This window comes from Ambystoma mexicanum, chromosome 9 (genome assembly GCF_040938575.1).
Source record: "Ambystoma mexicanum isolate Mex_15411 chromosome 9, UKY_AmexF1_1, whole genome shotgun sequence".
NCBI lineage: Eukaryota > Metazoa > Chordata > Amphibia > Caudata > Ambystomatidae > Ambystoma > Ambystoma mexicanum.
This window is the reverse complement of record NC_090931.1, coordinates 848,775,922-848,800,038: the sequence shown is the minus strand read 5'-3', so window position 1 is coordinate 848,800,038 and position 24,117 is coordinate 848,775,922. Positions and strand designations below refer to the sequence as shown.

At 45.7% G+C, this 24,117-nt stretch overlaps 1 protein-coding gene across 4 annotated transcripts in view; it reads left to right on the top strand.

The window, feature by feature from the left end:
- The window catches only part of ERBB4 (erb-b2 receptor tyrosine kinase 4), a 2,687,977-nt gene that overhangs the window by 2,067,979 nt on the left and 595,881 nt on the right, over positions 1-24,117 (top strand). For all 4 annotated transcript variants that reach the window (XM_069615918.1, XM_069615916.1, XM_069615919.1 and 1 more), the window contains exon 12: positions 10,582-10,781. In XM_069615918.1, the coding sequence (XP_069472019.1) occupies positions 10,582-10,781 (200 nt within the window). The remainder of the gene's footprint in view (positions 1-10,581; positions 10,782-24,117) is intronic.

The window sequence follows — 24,117 nt, the reverse complement described above, 5'->3', positions numbered from 1 at the left end:
TATATATATATATATATATATATATATATATATATATATAAAGTTCAGTTTTCTGGTACCGTGTTTGCCAAGGGTAATATAAAAAGTGTTGCTCCAAACAAGACAACAAGGTTATACCTCAAGGCTAACAAAGTCATGTTTTTGCAAGCTTTCGTAATCTTCAGATTACTTCCTCAAGCATAAAAAGAATGAGTCTCTTGGACGTCTTTATGGGGGGCAAAAGGGGCCCCTTGGATGGGGCCCCAGGAAGGAGAATTATTTTTAAAAAATTTCAGTTTCCCCAAGTCAACAAAATTAAGCACCACACATCAGGATTTTCTATGGTGTGCTGCTAAGGCTAAACCTATTTTCTGTCTGTTGTTGACAAGTACATTTTGTTCTGATCTTTTCATCCTGTAATGCTATGTTCACTGTGGTATACATCGTTTGCATGACACAACACCTGTAGCCTTCTCACCTTTCTGTGGGGATTATATTGGTCATATGCAATAGCCAAAGTTTAAATACATATTGATAAATTTGAGTGCCCCGATGTTTCAGGATAGCTCAGTGTGTTAAGCACTCATTGCAGGGATATGCGTTCATATACAAGATTACAATACCAAATTCCAGCAAGGCCGACTCAACATTTCAAATGTATGAAGTTGTTAAGCCTGCATATATATGTACTTCGTTTTATAGCACTCCTATCATCACCAATGTATCTGCACCCGATAGCAGTTGCTATAGAAACTAACATAGCGTCAGTATGATGAAGGTCTAGAAATTGGTTTGTTTAGATGGGGAGTTGTAAAACCTAGACAGGCACCTCCAATGATGACAATAAAGTGTTAGTGGTGTTTTTGTATCCAAATTCCAGACTGTGGAACCAAAGCATTCATGCTTAGATCTTGGCTTTGCCAGCAGATGATACAGTGATCCTGGACACATTTTATATCACTGACAGTACTGTACTGCCTTCTATGAAAAGGTTTGCTTCTCACATACTGGTGGCATTGTTTGGCCAATTACCTGATCTTTCCTATCATGTAGGCCATTTGATTGGAAGGAGTTCTAGACAGAAGAGAGCAGATCAGATATTGCAGGCTTCTTACAAGCATATTTTAAGATCTGCTTATGTGACAACAAAATGGTTTGCTGTTTTGTACAATTCAAAGGTTTTTCAACACATTGTTAACCTCATTGCGCAAGCCTGTGTTTGGGGTGTATTTAAAGCTTTAAAATACAAAAGAGAAACCTATCTGAAATCTTTTCATCCATTAGTATGCTGGTATTTATATACTTTCCTTGATGATGGAGACAAGGAAGCAAAAATCATTCCTGTTTTGCATAATATGTTTCTATAACGTTTTTTTTTTCAATGTATATATTGGGTTATTTGATTTTCATATTTTCCAAGTCAGTTCTGTAAAATGGGATTATTTTAGTTCAGGGTAAAAACTAGAAAAGAAATTGGTAAATAGCAGAAATTGCGGAGTGGATACGAATCCCAGCTTCACCTCTTAATCAATGTGTGATCCTGCGTATCTCATTTAATCTTGTATTTCCTCACTTGTCAAAATTGCAAGTCCCCAAACTTTTCAAAATTGTCAGCCCTTCAGAGTGATTTTGTTCTCAGGGTATGGGCTTTAAAAAAGACTCACTCATGGTTTCGATGGCTATATATAGTGTTGCTTCTATGATTATAGTGAGCATTGATGTATTACACACCACAACCACCTGTTTCTTTGCTCTCAAATGGCAACTCTGTTTAAAAACCACGTCTCACTTCTAATCTCAGTCTGTCTGGATACAGACCCCTTCCTGGTATCTTCAAGTCGTCATACACTCTCTATGCTATAGTATGTGTAGTTTTATTCTTGCTTCCCATTGGTCGCCTGTTTCCATGCTTGATCACTTCTGCTGACTCTGAGGCAGCTAATCTGAGTCGTTTGACTATCCTGGATTATGTGTATCTTTGACATAAAATCTGTGTCCTGCAGTTATACTATGTCCAGTATAAATTCCACATGGCTGCTATTGATGAAATGTTTGCTGTACCTATGCTTGAACACAAGTACCCTCGTTGTGGGTTTATCACTCTGATTACAACAAGAATGAAGAGGGTAAGGTATCTGAATGGGAATTCACCATGCTTATTTTGATCTCTGCTAGGCAGCATATCAATCAATGGGTTGTTATCATGACATGGGGTGCGGCGCACTTGATATTCTATATCCCTTAATTCCTTTGGTCTGTTGGAGGGGGGCCCTAAAGGTGTCCGTGCCCCGGGCCCCCACAGTGCTTAAGATGGCCCTGGGAATACCATATATATATATTAGAGAAGGATAACATATATATATATATATATATATATATATATATATATATATATATATATATATATATATATATATATATATATATATATATATATATATAATACAGAGAGAGAGAGAGAGAGAGAGGGGAGAGAGAGACAGAGAGAGAGAGAGAGACATAGATAGATAGGTGAATGTGGGTTCTCGCAGTGGCGAGCAGCTGCCGGGCTGGCTTCGGCTCTGAGGAAGGATCCAGCAGGACTTATGAGCCTGCGCTTCAATCCCCGGCCCTGTCAGTCAGATCAGGAATGGCAATTAGGATGCCACAGGTCCCTGATCTTGAGGCGGATGGAAGGGAGGGTAAAGCAGGCAGAGATCAGCAAATCCTAGCCAGCTGACGTGCAGAGCAATTATCCATCTCGGTGGGGCTAATGCTGAGAAACAGGGGGCTTCGCTTAATGACCTCGGAACCTGGACAACCAGAGACCGCTGAAAAGCCAAATAGGTCGCAGATTGCAGTCGCCGGGGCGCAGTGAAAAGCACTTGCTGGCAGGAGAGCTCCCATTCTCTGCTCCGGGCCTCTGCCGCGGCAGGGTAGCTCTCTGGTGGGGAAGGCGGCCGCCTCATGCGCTCCGATGGCAGCTGAAAGCCTGAGGCACAGAGCCAAGCAGGTTCCGGCCAAACTAAGCCGAAAACAATGGAACCATCCAAGTGGGGAGCACCTGTCGGTGTTTTCCACCTCAACAAAAAGTATGGGGGAGCTTCTATTATCTTTTCTTCCATTGTGTTCCCCACTCCCGTATAGCTCCCGAGTAGGGGCAATGCATTAGTCGACATTAATCAGCCGCACTCCCTGCTTACTGCTCTAACAATGGAACTCTACCGTAAACTCTCTGTGCTGTTGCATCCACAGGCATCCCATTCCCTGACCCACTGCTTTGTGAGCAACAACCATTGGGCTAATGGGGCTTTAGCCCCTCTCCCCTAAAATGCAGGTCTGTTGATGACTAGACCTTGCTCACCTGCGCAGCTGTTGCGAACAGGACAGGACACAGTTGAAAAACGGTGCTGGGAGTGGCACTGTTAACAAACGCTCGATAACGTCTGTGTCACATTTCAGTGTGAGCAGCAGCGCTCAGCAGCGACGTGTTTGTCTTGGAAGAACGACAACGCAAAGCAACACAGGTTCGAATCCCGGCCTTGCGCTTAGGAAATGGTCTCCGGTATTAAGCGTGTTAAAAAAGCACGGTTATAAATAGTGAATTGAAACTATAATGGGACATTTCCAACTGTAAGGCTCCACGCAGCTGCAAGAACCCAAAAAATGTGTGCATGCTTTCAAGAAAAAGTGAGTCACAGGTTTTTATTTTGTAAACGAGGACACAAAGTTTCGGAGTGAAATGGATAACAATAATGTCCGGTCTTTATTAGGTAATCAGAAAGTTAGCACTTGTATGGCCTGAGAGAGAGTTAGAGGGGGCAGGAGGCAACTCCTCTAGCCAGTAGTCCTCACGTGTCTGGTTTCATATGGGAAGGCGAGAGTTGTGGCAGCTTTTAACATGAAAGCTTCAGCCGAAGAGTCTCACTAGAATGCGTGTACACAAGTTAAAACCCCTAACAACACATTAAGAACGCCCACAGCACAAAATAAAGCCACTTATTAACTGAGTGCGATGGTTTAAAATGTGAGAAAAGAGGATTAGACTTGAACAAAAAAACAGTGGCAATGATACTCCTTTGGCGTAACACATTTGACAAAGCTTCACATGTTGTTGTGCTGCTTATGTAATGTGTGTACTTTGCAAGTAAAGTCTATAAGACCATATTGTTGTAGTTCACAATATCACCTACAGGTCCATATTTTTGTAGTGTACTTGCAGGTGTTCAGAAGGTATGTGGTCAGATGCCTAAATTGCAGCGTGGGTTCACATTCCTGGCTTCGATTCTTAAACAATGTGTGTGATCCTGGGCAAATAATTTAAACTCGCTATTCCTTAATTGCAAAAATGGCGGTTCTGAGATATGTCTGACACCTTTAAAAAAAAATGCCTGTTTTATGGTAAAAAAGGACATCTCTTCATCTTGTTTTGTATGTGACTCCAGAGGCCGTAACCTGTAATTGTGTTATTGTAGCGCTGGCCTTCCCTTCCCCCTGTCTAACATTACTTCCTTTGACAGGCGAGTACCTATTCTCACAGGGATTGTATAGTAAGCGGACTGACTGCAGCAGAAATAATATCCATTTCATGCCATGTTGATGCCAACCAGCATAGTTTGCTTGGGCCGGCCATTATTCTGCCTCTTTGGAGAATTGGTGAACCTCTATTCAATGCCATGTTAGTCCATGTTATTGAATCTCTTACAGCACAACGTCTCCAGTTTTCATTGTTCCTTGGTGCTCCAGGATCTTCAAGACGAGCGGCATGGGACTAGCATCGGAGCAGAGGGAGCAGGGCAATTTTTATTTTTTTGCATTGTTGTGTGTTGACCTGAAAAGCAGGGCTCTCCATGGTGTGTACATTTTAGATTTGTTGTGAGCTGTCTGGAGCAGGCGATGATAATGTGCATTATTTCTGTGGTCGCCTGTTGTGTCTGGCGGTGTAGTGGTCAAGGAGAGTGTGGGGAGTTGTGTTGACATGTCTGTGGTAGGCTGGTGCGGCGTTCGAGCAAATTTAGTGTATAGACCCTGGTCTTCTTGTGGTGTACATTCTATGGCGCTAACCTGTGTTTCAGTGCTGGAATAATGTGTCGACATGTGCTGGCGGGTTAGGGTGGGAATTGTAATGATTTTGAGGTGTTTGGTGTTACTGTACCTTGATCAAGTGGGCACCCGTCAACAACTGGGGACAGCAGTTATTATTATCACTATTATCACAGAATGTATTGAGTTCAGACCTAGCTTCAGGAAGCAGCGGCGCACTTTATACGTCATAGAGGCACGTACACAGTGAGTGAAGCTGATGGCAAGGGATCCATCAAAGGAGTGAGGAGCTATCAACGGGGGAGGGGGACGGCTGTCAATTCGGCAGCAAGGGATCTACAACCATCCAGGGGGAAGCCAGGGGGAGCAGATTACCCAGTCTCAGGGTAGATGGCGAGTTGAGAGTGTGTTCACCTGGCGTTGGCAGAGAGCCATTCCTTCCTCTCCAGCCTTCATGCCGCGTGACGATCAGGCTAAGTCATGCGATGTCCCGTTAAACTGCCAAGACACAACCTCATAGCACACAATTTGTCAGCAGTTGTTCAGGGCCTCCCTTCTGACATCTTAAAGACACTCCAACTTTAGGGACACCCCATCTTATATGGGATTATAGTAAAACGTAGCGAGGCTTGCACAAGGAACTAGCTTCTGACAAAGCCAACCTCACACCACAACCACAGCATTACCACGCTGGCGAGCACCACTGGAGATATGCTTTTGTCTTTCATTCAACCCCAACACGTTTATGGGCACGTTATCGTCTCCCCCACCATTTAAAGTGTTAGCTCCCCTCCTTTGAGAGGTGTCGGTCTAGTTTTGCCCCTGCCCCTTACCGTGTGCTTGGCCAGAAAGTAGTTCAATACTATTTCATCAATGTAATTGCACCCAACCTCTTATCGCTCTTTCCTTTCTTTCTCACTCACCATCACTCTCTTCTATTCTGGCCCTATTCTCACAATGCTCTGCTGCCGTGCCTGCTATAGCCTGAGCACGGCAGCTTGTGTGGATCTCGTGTCACTTTACAATTGTGATGCTTTTTTCATTACAATAGAGTGATACACTTTGCTCATTCCCTTCAGCACCCAGACCCTTGATCCAATGGAGGTTTATCACAAACTAGCTATACCAGCGCATAGTATGCTGAACTCGCACTCTCTCTCTCTCACTCTCTCTCTCTCTCTCTCCCTCTCTCTTGTTCTCTCTCGTTCTCTCTCTCTACAGCCTCTCTCTGCCTCTCACTCTCTTTCTCAAACACTCTCTCTCACTCTGCCCTAATCTCTCCTTCTTTCTCTGTGCTTCTCTCTCTCTCTCTCTCTCTATCTCTCTCTCCCCATCTCTCTCTGCTTCTTTCTCTTACACTCTCTCTCGCTCTGCCCTATTCTCTCCTTCTTTCTCTGTGCTTCTTTCTCTCTCTCTCTCCCTCTCTCTCTCTCTCTCTTGCCCTCTCTCTTCTTGAATCCTCTAACTCTGCCCTAATCTCTCCTCCTTTCTCTGTGCTTCTATCTCTCTCTCTCTCTCTCTCTCTCTCTATCCATCTCTCTCTACAGCCTCTATCTGCCTCTTTCTCTTTCTCTTACATTCTCTCTCACTCAGCCCTACTCCCTCCCTCTTTCTCGGTGCTTCTCTCTCTCTCTCTCTCTTTCTCTCTCTCTCTCTCTCTCTCTCTCTTCCCACTCTAAGTCACTGCCTCTTTCACTCTCTGCTAGAGACAGCATGACCAAAGGAAAAATAAAAACATCTATCTTGGAGGGGGTGTTGTCTTTTTTTCTGTTTAAAAGTACAATGGGAAATGGAGGACAGGCTTGAAAAAGTCGCGCACAATCAATCATCCTTGAATACTCTGGAGACACAAATGGACGTGCGAATTGCCGAACTTGAAGCCAGAGAAGAGGAATTCCGATTAAAGATTGATGACTTAGAAAACAGAGATCGGCGCAATAATATACACATTTTTGGAATCCGAGACAAGGAAGGCGAGACTGAGTCGGACCTAAAGAGAACATTGCACGGCATAATGAAAACACTCTTCAACGATGACTCAGTTGACAAGCCCAAAATTGACCGTGTCCACAGAGCGGGTGGAAGACCGGGAGGTCTGAGAACGGTGCTTGCCCGCTTTCATAACTATGCAGACAAGGCTAGGGTCCTAGACAAGGCCAGAAATGCCCCGCAAATCACGTTGGGATCGACGCACGTCTCCATCTACCAAGACTTGTCATCCCTCACACTTGCAATGCAGAGGAAGTGCCTCCCTCTCACTAAAATGCTAAAAGAGAAAGGCGTGCGATACCACTGGGGGTACCCCTTCTCACTCTCCTTTGAGTGGGAAGGTAACACCATAAAACTGGTCACCGAGAAGGATATCCGGTGCTGCATTGCTGATTTACTGGGCGCTTCGGAAGATGAACCGACCCAAAGCGAGAAAAGATCTGAGACAACAGACTGGAACACTAAAGGCCCACGTAGAAAGAGGATGCAAGGCTCTAGGAAATATAGAAGGATGAACACTTCCCAGGAAGCCGAACACTAACTTCATCATGTCTCCTTACCTGCCCTCTCTTCCCGCTGGTGCACCGGACGACGGGCACCGGGCTGACCAGCGGCCCTTGATATCGTCGGTCGGTCGCTTACTGAGCACCAGCAGGCAGTTATCACACCATTGCCCCCCTCTTTCCGCCCCACCTCACACAGAAGATGCACTTGCGAAATGGACATGGGTAAGAGTATGCATGTGCGTTGTGGGTCATTGCGCTTCTGCGATCAGTAAAGAAAGTGGAAGTGGGCGTTCAGTGGGGGCAACCTATGGAACGCGGAGACGTAGGAGGTGACGAAAAGTAACATAGAAACATTGATCACCCATAAGGTGACATGTCTGAAGCCCGGAATCGGGATCACGGTTTTAAGAAACAAATGTATAAATGCAGTTCAGTTTGTTAATGTGTGCCTATATTGCAGGGAGGGAGTTGGGGGCTCATGGTTACGTTGTATATGTATGAGAACGGGACCATTCTAGGTAAGGTTCCCGCTGGTGGTCCAAAAATGACGGGGTGAACATAACCCAGCCGGATCGGACGCCGCACAGTTTCGGGGGTTTGGAGGGAGGGATAATGCAACCTAAAGGGTCAGAGGGGACAGATTTGTACTGGGAAGAGTGGGCGGGAGAGACACCCTTGGAACCACTGAATGCTGAACACCAGAGACGCTTAACGACCCTCTCAAAGTCAGGTGAGATTCAGTTTGCTAATATGGAGGCAGGCATATGGCAAGCGCCTAGAATAGAGGTAATGAGGCAGACGCACCTAGAGTGCCATTCCACACTGGTTAATCATAATGGCGACAAAACTTAGACATCAACGGCTACGTGTAAGCACACTCAATGTAAAAGGCCTCAATTCCCCCACCAAGCGCTCCCTAGTAGCGAGAGAATTCAAGAGGTCCAATGTCGATATTATGTTCCTACAAGAGACCAAATACCAGAGGGGCAGTGAGAAAGGGATCCCCAGCAGAATGATTGGGCACACTTTCTGGAGTTCAGGTATCCCCAAAAAGGCTGGGGTGGGAATCTTAATTCAAAAAAGCATCCGTATAAAGATTTTCAATTCCTGGTCCGACACAGAAGGTAGGGCCATGCTGATAGTTGGATCCATCAGGGACAAAATTGTAACCCTCGCCACAATCTACGTACCTAATCAGGGCCAAAATAGATTCCTACACAAGATAACCGAATGGATGTTTAACAAAGCACACGGCCACACCATCCTAGGGGGCGATTTCAATACATGGATGCACAGCACCATGGATAGGCAAACCACGCCCGACCCCTCCCAACCCCCACAGACACAGGTACATGCAGAAATCAAAACCACTCTTGCCCTCTACGGCCTCGCTGATAGGTGGCGTCACTTACACCCTTTAGGCAAGGGATTTACATTCCGGTCCATCCCCCATGAGACGCTCACAAGAATAGACTATGTGTTCCTCTCCGAGGGTCTAATGAGAATACTCCAAGGTGCAGACATACACCCCATTACGTGGTCTGACCATGACATGGTCGTGGCAGATCTGAATTGGGAAGATCTCCCCCACCACAGCACGAAGTGGAGGTGTAATGAGACACTATGGTCGGACACGGCCTTCAGAGCGGAACTGGAAAACGAAATTAAACAATTTTTCATTAACAATGATACAGATGAAGTCACGAAAGTGAACGCATGGGAAGCGGCCAAGGCCACCTGGCGTGGGATTTTGATCAGGGAAGGTGCAAGGAAAAAGAGGGAATGTACCTTAATTTAGACCAACAATAGACAGAAACTAGAGGCCGCAGAAAGCTTAGTCCAGACGTCCCCGCAGAACAGATCCACACATCTTGCAACAGTCAAGGAACTAAGGAACGAGCTAAAAACCCTGGAACTGGGCAAGTATTATGAGAAAGGAGACAAGGCTGATGCCCTCCTTGCAGCGAGGCTCCGCGCACAAAGGGCAGAAAGATGGGTGGACACGATAGAAAGGACAGATGGTACTCTCGTAGACATGGTCGAATCCACCCCCGAAGGCATACAAGAGGCATTTGTATTGAAACGGTGCATTCTAGGGTTGAGGACCGGTCCTTATACGACTACATTGATGTTTCTCCGATTTCAGGTAACCGTCCTGGGAAAAAGGGTGGGGTGTCCAAATGGTATGCAGCCAGTAATGTTCGCAGGGACCTAACAGGTAACTGTGCAGAGTTTGGTGACGATTGGTGAAACAGTGTGGACTTGTATAAGGAACAATTCTTTGCCAAGCCACAAACCCACAAACACATTTTGACTTGTGCTGAAATCCAGGGAACGGTGTGGGGTGTCCAAATGTCATGTAGCCAGTAATGTCCGGAGGGTCCTAACAGGTAACTATGGAAAATGTGGTGCAGATTGGTGAAATGGTGTGGACTTGTATAAGGAACAATGCTTTGCCATGCCTGCCACAATCAAACCCAGAAATGTTCACTTTTATAAATATAGATAAAATGCACCCTGCTGTGCATGAAAAGGATACTGCAAGTCACCCTGGAGTTGTGTGACATTATACAGGAACTTAGCCTTCAGCCTACTTCCCCTGCTTGATCACAAAGCAATGACTAGCAATATTCTTATAAGGTACAGTAGGGTGCTCCCTATTCCATATATTATTAGTAGTAGTATTGTTTATCTTATTGTCTTTATTATTATCATGAGTAATACTTGTTTGCTTCCATCACCTTTTTCAAGTACTCCACCATATTCTGGTAGTGTTCCTATTTCTTAGCTACTCTTCCATTTTACACCCACAGTAAGACTGGCCACCACGTACAATGGGACAGTTTGTAATGAGCAAATACCATTAAAAGGTCACTGGGGCTGAGCCAGGCATCATGCTATGTGGTGGCACTGGCCTTTCTATCCCTAGAGAGGCGGCTGCCATTTTGCGAATCTATGCACTTTCTAACTAGCATAAGCCTGCCTCTGCTGATGGATCCCTGGTTCCTGTTTAGGTACAGTATGGAGCATCTTACACCACAGCGACTCCTTCCTAACACCTCTGTGTCTTTCTTGCCCTCCCCAGCCACGTCTCGCTGCTGGTCCTGAAGCAGCAGGCAATCATCTCTTTGCAGTTCCAGTCGCTGAAGGAGATCAGTGCAGGCAACGTCTACATCACTGACAACCACAATCTCTGCTACTACCACACTGTCAATTGGACCGCACTCTACCGCACGCCCAACCAGAGAGCAGTGATCCACAACAACAAACGGGCTGAGAACTGCAGTAAGTGGAAGGTTGTGTTAACCATTATGATAATAACTGGGGGCTTGCGCACTGCTTTACCGCCTACTTGTCAAAGTGTTGTGAAAGCAGCTATTAACCCCTTAACTGCCAGGCTATTATGCAAGTCTATGCAAAAAGGACGGGCATACTCTTACCCAACTCAATGATTCTCATTTTATTGACCTTGGAAGGATGCAAGGCTGAGAAGAATGTCATGTTACACAGACATATCTGTGGTGAATGGATTACTCGTCAGATCTTGCCCTCCAGCCTTTCATTTCAATGTTTCCCCGCATAATAGTTTACATTTTCAGTGTCAGGACTATAGTTTGGACCTTATTAGTTCTACGGTTGCTCAGGGGTTAGGGTACATTAAGGGTACATGTTATAGGCAGGGTCAGGATCAACCTTGGGTTGAGGGATGTGGTGTGGGTTATGGCTAGGATTAAGAAGAGTGCAGGTTTATCATTAGGCAAGGTTTATGGTCAGGGTAAGAGCCCGAGTTATGGTTGGACTTATAGCTATGCTCTGGTGAGGGTCATGATTGGCGTTTGGGTTATGGGTTGGGTTGTGATTGGAGCGTTTGTCAGAGTTACCGTTGAGGTTAGAATCAGGGTTATGCTATGTTATTGGAGTTTTATAAAGTGAGTCTATAACCCAGAGGCATCGTGGCACTGGCAAAGTGAATAATCAGAAGGCAGTGCTTCAGAATTGTGTGATGATCAAGAAAGATTAAACTGGTGCATCATAAGGCGTTTCCTGAAGGTGAACACATTCATCTCTTTGTGTGATGTGAATGGTAGGGAATGTGGATGTCTAGCCCGCAGACCCCGGAAGAGGAGACCTCCCAGTCTCTCTCTTTTTTTTTTTGGAATGTGGAATAATTATCCTCTTATCAGTATGGGATCTAAGAAGACTTGCTGGGGCTTAAAGCTGTAGTTTACAAGAGAAACGGAGCAGTGCTTGGATGCTGACAAACTTAAAAAACAGGCAGACACTTTTAAAGGTGATCCAATTCTTTACTGGAAGTCAATGAACGAAGTGTACACCTGAGGAGGTATGTTCACATTTCATTCTGGACTCTTTGCAGCTATGGAATCGAGATGGTTGGTAGGCCCTGGTAAAGCCTGTTTTTTTTGTTTGATTTTTATCCAGACGAGAGGAAAATACAGGCACGCATGGCCTTAACCTGGTGTGAGAAGACAACGGGAATGTAATTCCCATAAGATGAAAGAAACATGATTTCAATATAGTGGGCATCCTGGTTCTTTAAGGCCAGGTTATCATCATCCAGGATAATGCCTGGATTCTTAACTGCAGTCTTACACTTTGGGCATGAGCATATGTGTTGTGATATGGGGTCTTTCTTCTGCTAAGAATCAAAGAGAGGTTTATAGTCAGGGTTGTGGTCGGATCTATAGTCTGGGTGAAAGTTAGAGGTGAGGGTATCATATTACAAACAGTAGAACACCTCAAGTGTAACCCCACCAATATGGCTCTATATATACTCACAGAAAAATGTTGATGAAGAACACTCTGACTAAATAAGTACTTTGATATCAGTTATGCTGAAAAGGCGCGCTCAAATGGGGTTTGTCAAACACGATAAATCCACTTGATAGAACACTTTATTGGCCAATATAAAAAGGCATTTTTACAAATGCAATGCTTCCAAGGAATAATACACAATCCTATTTAAGGTGGCTCAGGACTCCGGGCAAGTACCCAGGCAAGTTGGTCTCCCCTTCTGCCAATCCTGGGAAATGGTATCTTCTTCCTTTCCTGATTAGAGCAGGTTACTTCCTTCTTCCCTTCTCGAAATAAGGTGACGGGGGGGGCGGGGGTAGAGGGTGGGCTCAACCTTGAGCCTGATTTCTTTCCTTAGCTCTAATTTCCTAAATGATTACTCTGCTTCCCCCAACACAACAACCAACTCGATTCTTCCTTCTATTCTTCTCTTACCAGTGTCTTTAGAGAGGTCTAGACACTGTGACAATTCATTACATGTTGTCACTTCTCACCGAATGGGTGCCCCTTCCCATGAGGCCAGGGAGGTGAGGCTGCTACACAATAGTCCATCTGGGGGAAGTATAATGAGGAGCTCATGGGGAGGGACTCCCCTTGGAAGAAAGATGACAATCTTGGGTGTAACCCTTACAGGAATATCACACCCCAACACACTTTAGCCTCTTCTTCTTCAGCTACTCTCTTTATAGAGACTAAGCCTATATGATGATGTAAAGTACACTATGTTAAGTTCCTCGAAAGTACTGGGATGAAGAAGAAAATCAGGAACAAAGCTAATCCAAGTTCTAGGATGAGCTGAGACACAGGAGCAAGAAGAAACTGCAGCGGTATAGACATCAGTGCGGGCGTGGTCCAACTTATGCAATAAAGACCAAAGATGGACTGTCTGAAAGGGAGATGCAGCCAAAAAGAATGGGAGACTGGAAAGCCCGGAAACCATGACACAGACGCGGTGAAGGACAGGACGGAGATGAGAGCAGTCCGCTCCCGAAGTCAAGAAGACAACGGGAATGCTTCACCCGGCGGCGTCCAGACAGGCACGGGAGGCTGACAGATGGTGACGCAAATGCAAGAAGCAGCGTCCATACTGTTACTCCAAGGGCTGGGCATGTGCGGGGAATTCCACCATTCACCTAGGCTTTTTAAATATTTTTTAAAAAATTGAATGAAGGAAGCTCAACCTCAGAAAATGTGTAAAGCTAAACCGCACACATTTTCCTATGCTCACCGCACAACAAACTAATTGTCAAGTACACTCTCTGGATGCACACAGCCTACAGGCACAATCCCACTGTCATGTTCAGCTGGAATGTAACAGCCACGGGTGCATCAAAGCATCTCAGGAAGGGAGAAGGCAATACCTTCCTCCTGCCATCGCCAGCCTAATTAAATATCAAAGGCTCCATGGATCCGCTATGTCTATTGTCGAACGTTCTGCTGGTGGCAGCCCATACTGCTGAAGGTTAATTGAAACAGGCCTGTGAGAGGCTTGATCGCAGAACTGACAAAATGGGACAAGAAACCAACACCTCTTTGAAATGCAATGTGTCAACTTGAAGCTAGATCCCACCCCTCTGTATGAAGGGCAGTGAATGTCATGTCTGATACAACTGTTTACAATAGGAAACCCCTTCAGGGGGACCCCCCTTTGAGAGGGAAGAAGGATGATACTTGATGGAGACAGAAAGTCTGATCCCGCCACAAACTTCAAGGGAGAGCAGCACTTTGATCATGAGCCACAGAGAACTAATTTAACCAGAGAGACGCTTTGATCCACAACAGACAGGAAGATGGGTGGGACTTTGTAGTACATGTTGTCAACCCTTACCTTTCCTGTTGCAAAGCACTCTGGTTATGACCTCTCACATATCAGAAGAGTGTTGGTGGGGACCCAGAATGTGTTCATTCACGTAGACATAGCCTGCAACAATCACTGGGCCCCATTTGACTTTAAAATTGGGCTGAGCCCCTCTCTGAGGAGATCATCAGATGGCTTCAAAAGGAGTAAGAGGAAAGACTCATTTGCACCCTGGCTGAAGGTACAGTCTGCCTTACAGCTTCTGCCAGTGAAGTAAGGCCAGGATTTCCAAGAGGGAAGCGAGAACCCTCCCCTAAACATCTCCCAGGGAACAGAGGGAGATACCAACTTCAGAGGACCCATCCGACAGCTCCAGAACAGGTACCCAGCCAGCACACAGTGTGCCCTGTTAGGTTCTGACAGCAAGATTCCTAGGTGGTATGTGCCAGAGAGTCTCTGATCAAAGGACAAGGCCATTGCCTGCAAAAAATTCTCCTCAGCTTTGGGCTGTCCACCTTAAAAGACGACACATGCCCAGCAAAGAAGCTAGGAGGACTGCCACAACCAGCATCCATCTTTCAAGGCAGTTGATCCCTCGAACCGCGACTGGTTGCACCACTGACTGTTGTCACGCTGCAGTCACTAAAGCCGTCCGAGCCACCTTGACCAGCATTCCAGATCCTCCAACCAGCACAGAAACAGCGATTCTTGACCCTGAACCACAATGTAGGCCAGCCTGCATCCGTCTGTCCAGCCTTGCTTGCCGAACTGCCTGCCGCTTGATGCCACTGCTGTCTCCCATCTTGAACTCTGTTGCAGGAGCTGCAAGGCATCCTGGAACCGACTCTATGCTGTCAAGCATAAAGATGACTCAAGCACCAGTACATTGTGGTTCTGTCCCCCTGGTCCTTCTCTGAAGGCCCCTAATGAAAAGTACAACCTCTTGCTCTCTTGGTGCTGAAACCAAATGACCTTGAACAGTTAAGACATATTGCTTTACCGACTACCCTCCTGTCAGTATCCAGAGTGCATCCCTTTACTTCATGAAACCGTCTGTCCTCTGTGTTCCTTTACAGGGTGGGTTGCATTTTGAAATGTGCTAGAAAAGTCTGTTGTAATAATAATAAAGTAGCTATATTATACAACCCTGACTGGACAGTCCCTTTTATCATTGGGTAAAAATTGTATTTTTGCTGTGTTTCAACTAACCAACGATTCACAACCTTGCAGAGATAAGCTGGCCGTTCCGTACACGTTAGCAAAATTGGACAAGGAGGTTTATAATTGACATGTGTTTCCAATCTGTTCGGATCTCTTCTGGTGTACTAGACGTATGGGGCTGATTGATGGTTTAGAAACTGATATTCATCCCTGGACCACTGGTGCCCTGGAAGTTGATTCGACACAGCAGGAGATCTGCAAGGTAAAAAGAAACTGAGATGCAGAGAAGCCCGCGCAACTCTCAGAACAGGAGAAGGACCCCAGGAAGAACCGGCCATGCATCCCATGTGCATAAAAGGTAACTAACGTGTGAGGCGTGGGGAATGGTATGGGAGAAAAGGTGTGGAAGGCACACACCCAATACCGAGATCAAGAGCAGGACTATTTTCTTCATGTCAGTACTTGGCAAGTAAGGCAGGCAAGCAGACATCAATAGAGGGGGAGAGAAACTGGGGTCGAGGACACCACAAAAGAGAGTGATATGAGTGATTTCCTCATGGCAGTACTTGGCAGGGAAGTGAACCAAGTGGGCCAAGCCAAAGAAGAAGACAAACATGGGTCGAGGAACCAACCCAAGAAAGTGATACTAGTGATTGTCCTGGTGGCAGTACTTGGCAAGGAAGTTTATCAAGTGTGCTAAGCCCAAGGAGAAAGGGCTGTATGCTGCGTGATGACTCTGTACTCTGAAGCAGGAGGAGGGCTGGAGGGCCCAGTCTCTCCTTTTGTTTCTGACAAAAGAGTCATCATGCAGCATGAAGCCTTTTAACTGAGGGTTCATGCTGTGCGATTACTCTTTACACAGAAACAAAAGGAGATACTCGGCCCTCCAGTCCTCTGCCTGTTTCGAAGTACAGAGTAACCTATGTTAGTACTTCCGAAATGCTGACAACAGCAGGCAGTCTGTGTAACTGTGCAGCGCTTCGGCCACATTGACTCCTAAGGTGTCGGCGTGACTTGGGCTTGTCGGGGTGGGCCCCGGCAAGGCCCTGGCTCAGGAGCCCTGTAGAAGAGCAATTGCATGTCTCGGCAGGAAATCCCGCCCCCTACCTCCCTTGTGTTGGAGGCATCAGATTGTGACATGCTTGACACCAGCAGTTGTGACCATACCATGACAAATATTGGAGAGAAGATACCCATTGAGAAAACACCTATCAAATGTATTCCCGAAGAGACGATAATCTGAGTGAGGAATTCCCTGAAGGAATATGAGAACGAGTGAAAGAGGATCTGGTGACGTCACGAGACACAAACGTGACGCCCGGAGAATACTGGCTGGAGAGAATGCATGGACCTTAAAGAAACTGATGACTAAGTTAAGAATCGAGTAAACTTTCATATGCAAAAAGAAGATTGCACGTGTGTAACACACTGCAGAAAATGCAAGCCGTTCAATAACTGTACAGATGCAGCAACGCAAGTAGACTGAGTAATCTTAGAAGCTGGCTATATGTAGTGACTAGAATAAAGGCAGAGCTGCCATTGTATAGAAGCTAGACATCGCTGTCATGAATTTAGTAAGCCTGTACCAATGGAGAGAAAAGGCTGAGAACTATGTCACAGCATGAATAAGATGAGATCGTGAATACGAATGGTGAGTCTGTTTGGCCTGGCGTCAAAGCTGTGGCAGCCAAGAATGGTTACCTATTCTCAAAGGCGGTGAACATGATAAGCTGAATCATCCCTTCTTAAGGTGCAAAGAAAGAACACCAAGCATGCCAAGTTGTCTTCATTTAAGACATGTAAATGCTGCCAAATGGACCAAATCGTGGTCTCCTGTTACGTCAGCCAAGGATGAAAATAGAATTGAGCTTTGAGTCCTAGAACAGCGATAGTGCATGCTCGCACTCCCTTATATTCCCAGAGACAAGGATACAGTGCAAGGCCAAGTTCAAAGACAATCTTCATGGTGGAAGGCATGGGTGATGGGTGACGTGCGGCTTATTGGGTCGGGAGGTTTGTTTGTTTGTTTGTTTATTAATTTGTATGGCGCACCAAACCCAAAGGTAACTGGGCGCAACAGAGAACAGAATACATGGATACTTTAAGCTTAGTTACAGAATAAGGCACAGAAAAACATAAGCAAAGAGATTATTGAGCAAATCAGGTGAAGGAATATACATAAGTACAATTATAGAGGTTAGAGTCGGGACAGAGTTCAAAGGTTGAGGTGGGTAGCAGTTAGTCTTGGGAGTCGTTCGAATGTAGCCTTATGAGAATATTACGCCTGAAGCTGTAATAGGATTGATCTGTTCTGATGTCAAGTGGGAGAGGGTTCCAGTACTGGGCTGCCTTAACCGGGAAACTACTGCTGCCTGTTTTTTGTAGCCTGAATCTCTGTGTTTGTAGGCAGTAGGAGTTGGAAGCTCTGGTAGGACGGCCAGAAGTTCTTCTCACTATTCTCTCTGCAGCGTAAGGGGGGAGCTGCGCTATTAAGGCATTTATAGGTTAGTGAGGCTATTTTGAGTGAAATCCTGTGGCTAATTTTTAGCCACTGTTGTTCTCTTCTTACATTAGAGGTGTGTTCTCTAGTAGGTAAGTTGAGGGCAGTTCTTAGGGCGTTATTTTGCAGGTATTTGCATTTGTCAATGATATATTTGTTGGCTCCCGAGTACAATGCATTGCAGTAGTCGAGTTTAGAGAGTATTAAGGCGTTAGCAAGGATGATGCAGCTTGCTTGAGTGAGGAAAGCTCGGTATGCCCTGATGAGCTTGCAGGTATACAAGGTGGAGGATTCTAGGGAGTTTACCTGTTTTTTCAGCATCAGGGTAGAGTCAAGGTGAAAGCCTAATGTTTTCACTACTTTAGCGACTGTAATTATGTTGCCGTCAATGTTGAATGCAGAGTAGTTGGGGCCAAGTTTCTTAAGGTTAGTAGCAGAGCCGAGGAGTAGGATTTCAGTTCTGTCATCATTCAGGCAGAGGCCATGATTGACCATCCAAGCCTGAATGATGAGGTATATTTCATTTACCAAGTCCGTATCGGAGACAAAATTATCCAAAAGGGAAATGAGGATCTGGGTGTCATCTGCATAGTTAGTGTAAGTGACACCCAGTCTGTCCAATTTGTCAAATAGGTGCTTGGTAAATATATTGTACATGGTCGGCGAGATGCACAAGCCTTGGGGTACACCAAGGGCTATTTTAATGGGATCTGCTGATGCCGATGTGGAGAAAACTCTCATAGTTTGGTTGTCCAAAAAAGATTGGACCCAAGCTATAGTCTCACTTGAGAAATGGGCAGCCAATTCCAAGTGTTCACACAAGACTGTGTGGTTCACCAGGTCAAAGGCTGCCGATAGGTCAATAAGGTGTAACATGGCAGTGTTTCCCTTGTCGTTTAGCTCATCAATTTGGGTTTTAAGATCAATTAAGGTTATCTCTGCGCTATGGTGTGGCCTAAACCCAGATTGGCGGACACCTAGGAGTTGGTTAGATTCGTGATAAAACTGAATTTGCAAGTAAGCTACTCTTTCTATTATCTTGAGAAGGAACTGTACCGTGGTAATGGGCCTGTAGTTGGTGGGGATGGAGGGGTCTTGGGTTTGTTTGTTAAGGAGAGGTAAAACCCATGATTCTTTTAAGTTGCTTGGTATGGTGTTAGTAGAGAAGGAGGCATTAATCAGTTTAGTTATTAAGGGGGCTAGGTCTCTTGCTGCATCTTTAATTAGTTTGGCTGGGCAGTTGTCGCCTTTGCAGTTGAAAGGCTTGAGGGATGCAATAATCTTTTCTGTTTCCTGGATGGAAACTTTCGCGAATTTAAACAGAGCTGGGCTGGGGTTGTTAGTGGTGGGGCTGTCGGATGGTGTCTCGTTAGAAGGGAGGGAGGCTTTTTTTTGTGGAAATTTTGGTTTGAAGTCTTGTAATTTTATTGGCTAGTGCATGTTGAATGCTGCTGCACCATTGTTTATCTTTAGGTATATTGTCGGCTGGGGATACAGGGGATTCCAGTTCCCTTAAAATAGAAAATAATTCCTTGGTGTTGGGGCTTGTGTTAGATATCCATTCATTTGAAAGGTTTTTTTTAGTGAGTAGGATTTCTTTTTTGTAGTTGTTGGCGAAATGTTTGAGTAGCAATTTGTTTTCTTCAGAAGGGGTATGTCACCATTGGGATTCAAATTTCCTTTTTTGTATTCTTAGTTCTTTTAAATGAGGGGTAAACCTGGCATTAAGGTGGGCTTGTTGTTTGCTTTTACGTGACTTCAACGGTGCAATGGTGTCTAGGGCTTTATTCATAGCGTTATTGTAGCTCTCCACAAGGTGTTCGGGATCCAGGTTATCGGGGAGAACATTGATGGTAGGGAGTAGGAGTGGCAAGAGGTTGTCCAGGGTGATGCTTTTTTAAATCTGGTAGGTAGGTAAAGTCAAGTCCACCTCCTGGCACCGGGGTTTAAGCTTACGTGCTGCTAAGTTAACCGAATCTTCTAGACATGGCAAGAGCATGTCAATCAATTGTAGAGGGCTGAATAACAAAGGGCCTTATAGTTTGAGAGCCAATGATGTACCGTGTACTTAATAGTGTTGAAGATGGCACGTTTTAGAGGTAGGCATAAGTTGTTCACCCCTGATAATAGATGTCCAATCACAATCCCACCCCATATAGAAGGCCTACTTAGATGTGCCCCTTGAGCCTATCACGACCTCGCATAGGTTTTTATCATTTGCCACTTAGTATGACATCACCTATGACACATTTTTAGCATATAAATGTGTTTTTTATGTCAAATGTACGAGAGAACGCGAACGAACGTCCGTTGATGTCCGTTGTTACTCCCTCGTTTTGACAATTGATATTAAAACAGTAAACTTTCCCATCTTCCTGAGTTGGTTTGATTATTTGGTGTAAGAGTTATTCTGCATCCCCATCCATTGCATGCACAATACCCAAAGGGTCCTATGTCCAGCCCTTTCTGGAGACTGCCGGGACTTGGCCCCGGCAAGCCACAGCCTACTTACAGCCCTGTTGGCTACTTAGAGTCGTTAGAATGTGTGACGTGCCATCCAGGGGTTTCTTGCCAATATAATTTAGAATCACCTTCACATCTGTGAGCATTTATTTTGTGTGTCAAAGACTGGATTAGTAAACGGGATGGGCTATGGGATGGGTGTACAGGACAGTTGTGACCTTTCACATACGCTGTGTCGGCAAGACGGCCACCTGGCAGCTGCTTCGTTAGTAAAGTTCAAGAGCATGCCCCTGTCCAGTGCGTCCTGTGATGGCTGTGCAGCATTGCTTTTCTCCGGTGCCTTATCTTATTGAAAGCATAATGCCAGCCTCGTCAGCTTAAGTCGTTTCCAATGCCCTCGATTAAGCGCTAACAATACCCCTCGTTTTGGCCTTTGTCTGCTTCCCTGACTCTGCCCCCCTGTGAGCAACAGTGGGGCTCTGATCCGCTGTAGCTACTACTGCTGTGGGCAACTCTGATTTCAAACAGGAAATTCACTATAAAGGTATAATAATAATAATTTCACATTTATATAGCTCTACGAACCCTCAGGTCTCTGAGCGCTGCTTATTATTACCCAGGTTGTGTGGTGCTTATTTATCGACCTTAGAAGGATGAAAGGCTGAGTTTGGCCCTGCCGGGATTCGAACCTGCGTTAGAAAGCTCTGCACAGATGTCAAAGTGAGGGCTCTACCCGCTGTGCCACTTGACCAGCGTATGGTATGGAATTGTTTATTTATAAAGCGCCTATACATAGACAAGTGTTTCAAAGCGCTCAATGTAAAAATGCACTCCACTCCCACCATTAGTGAAAGGTCATATCTACCCCAGAAACGAATAAAGGGCGTAGGGGTTCAGGCTTAGATACATAGGGTAACTTGGGAGATAGGCAGAGGGTGAAGCACCCCACCACCCGATCAGAGCCATGCAGTTCTGCATCATTTTGTTCAGGGGGCTAGGGGTTGGGGTGTAAAGTCAGCATCCGCCTGCCCCAGCCGCTCAGTGCAGACAATGCACCTGCATTCCGAATTCCGTGTGTTGTTGCTGCAGCGGCAGAAAGCGTGCACAGTCCATTGGGCTGCATGTGCATGCCATCTGCCGTGCATGGGCGCGCCTTGCAGCATTTAAGATTGTTTTCTTGTGAGCGGATGGGGTGGTAAATCTGCTCCAAAGCTCGAGTCCGCGAGGATGTGTCTGCATAACTTAGACCCAACCATGCCATATTCCAAATCACACGGGTGGGACCGCTTACACTTGCATGTAAACATAAGCAGTCTTCATGCAATGTCTAGGGGCCATCAAAATGGACCCTGTGGTGTACAGAAGGCTTGGACTGGCCTATAGGGCAAAAGGCCAATGCCCAACCAAAAAATGGAAAAAATGCTAGTGTGGTGCCTGGTTTTTGGTCAAAGTGGGCCACTTTTTGGCCAATGTGGGCAAGTTTGAGGAGTTACTTCACTATGTGGAAAGTGGTTTTGACCATTGTTGCTAAATACATATTCTTTAACTTGTTCAATTTGCATCACATTTAATCAAAAAAACTCCCCCTTGGGTACTATTCAAACAGTCTGTCAAAAAAGGAATGAATTTCCATTTGCAACCGTGGGCCGCTTTTTCATTTGTATGCCCCAGTCCGACCCTGGTGTACAGAGACAAGCACCATATTATTAAGAACACTTTATATGTTGTTCGCCTATAGAAGCCTCTCCTTACTCTCAGCCAGAGCTAGATTTACGATAAGACATGCCAGTCCTGTTCTGCCTTTTGTCTGCTGCGCTCCTCATACCTGCAAAACGAGATGCAAACTCAGCAAAACTCTTTTTGAGATCTTTGGCAAACCACAGTTTGCGGTCAGTGCACTACACAAAGGTAGTAAGTCAATCACTCATTAATTCAATCAGATTATCTGCAATAGTTTTTAGTTCAGTCAGCCATGGATGACAATGCTTTCTCATTGATGGCCCTCATTCTGAGGTTGGTGGTAGTCATGGCGCTATTTGCGCCATGACTGCCACCAATAACGGGTCTGGCACTGGTACAGTTCAATGGGGACTCACCGGTGTAGTCCGACCTTTGCGGGACCGGTAAATCCCCATTGAAAATGCCATTCCCCATTCCCATTTGAGACCCATAGGGCTCAACGGGAATGGGGAGGGCGCAAATAACGGGCTCGCGAATGGCAAGCCCGTTATTTGCGCCCTGGTCCCTTAACGGGTCCCGTCCACAACGGCTGGTCAGACCAGACCTTCATGGTGGGACCTGCTAAGGGACCTTGTAGTAGGGCGGTAAGGGATTACCGGCACCAGTCTCCTTATTGGTGCCCGGTATCCTTTATCGCCCACGTTGGAATGACCCCCATGGTTTTACTCTAGGTTCCTGTGAGGAATTCAACCATCTGCGACCATGTGCGCTCTCCTGGGCTTCATTGAAATTTAGAAAATGTTTATGAAATTGAATGATGCTAGACCAACCTCCAGAAAATGTGTGTGGCAAATCCACACACATTTTCCTATTCTCACCGCACAACAAATACATAGACCAAGGCACTCTGGGTGGACACAGCCTACAGGCGCAGTCCCCCCTATCATATTTAGTTGGGATAAGACCGCCAGGAGTAAACAATGCCATCTCAGAAGAGCGAGGGCCAAAACTCCCCCCGTCATGACCAGCCTAATAAACTAACAAAGGCTCCATGGATCCACCCTTTGTTGAGCCATGTAGCTGATGGCATCATTCACATACTAATCAGAGCTTAATTCAAACAGGCCCACATGGACCCTGGCTGCAAAGGCCAACAAGGGAGATAGGAAACCCCAACATCCTTTCATTTGCACTGTGTCAACATGATGCCAGCTCTCACCCTCAGTATCGATTGACAGTGAAATGTCATGTCTGGGACTGTGTGTATTAAAGTTCGCTGTCAGTATCCAGAGTGCATCCCTTTTTCTTCTTTGAAACTGACCTCAGCATTCCTTTACAGAGTGGGTTGTGGTTTGTAGTGTGCCAGAACTGTCTGCTCTGATAATAAAGTAGATATCTGTATACAACCTTGACTGGACTGTCCCTTTTATCATTGGGTAATAATTGTACTTTCACTGTGTTGCAACTGTATCAGAAAGTATCCCGGTTTCCTTTAGGACAGTCCGCCTCCAGGGCCTGCCATTTTGTTCACTGCTACAGAAAAGGGATGATTCCACGCGTGGGGTAGTCGCGTAGATGCAACCGCCTTACACAGCTGATGGAGTCTATCGCCTAAACTATCAGCCATGGAACCAGGGGACCCAGGTTCGAAACTCAGCATCCCCGAATGACCAAAGTATAGGGCCCGTGCAAGTTTCATACCCTCTCTGTGCAATAGGATAGCGTATCTCCCAACATTGGGAGAGATTATAAACACCTAGACTAAGCGCTATATTACAAAAAAGAAACCAATCTGGGCGCTCTCACTTTAACCAGGGCATCTGATGCACAGTAATGAGAGACACGCTGCAATCCGGGACACAGCCTGCTCTCGCGACGTGTTCTCGGTAATAAGGCAAGATGGATGCTGGAAAATGCATCAGCTGCTGCACAAACCTGTCCTAATAACGCGTTCAAAATTGTAGCCCGCGGCGCCGGAAGCTCGAGACGCAGCCCGCAAAGCCTTTATTGGCTTGTTTTGCACGCACAGCGCTTCCCATACATATGCAGTACAATCTAATACTCAGTGACATGTCATTAATTTGGCTTCTCATGTAGCAGGTGCGCGCAGTGATCGGCGGACACGGAAACTGCAGTCAAGGCTATGATTGATACCCGGGTCTTAGATTTGCAGCCAACTTTACAAGCCGGTTTTTAGTCAGTACCAT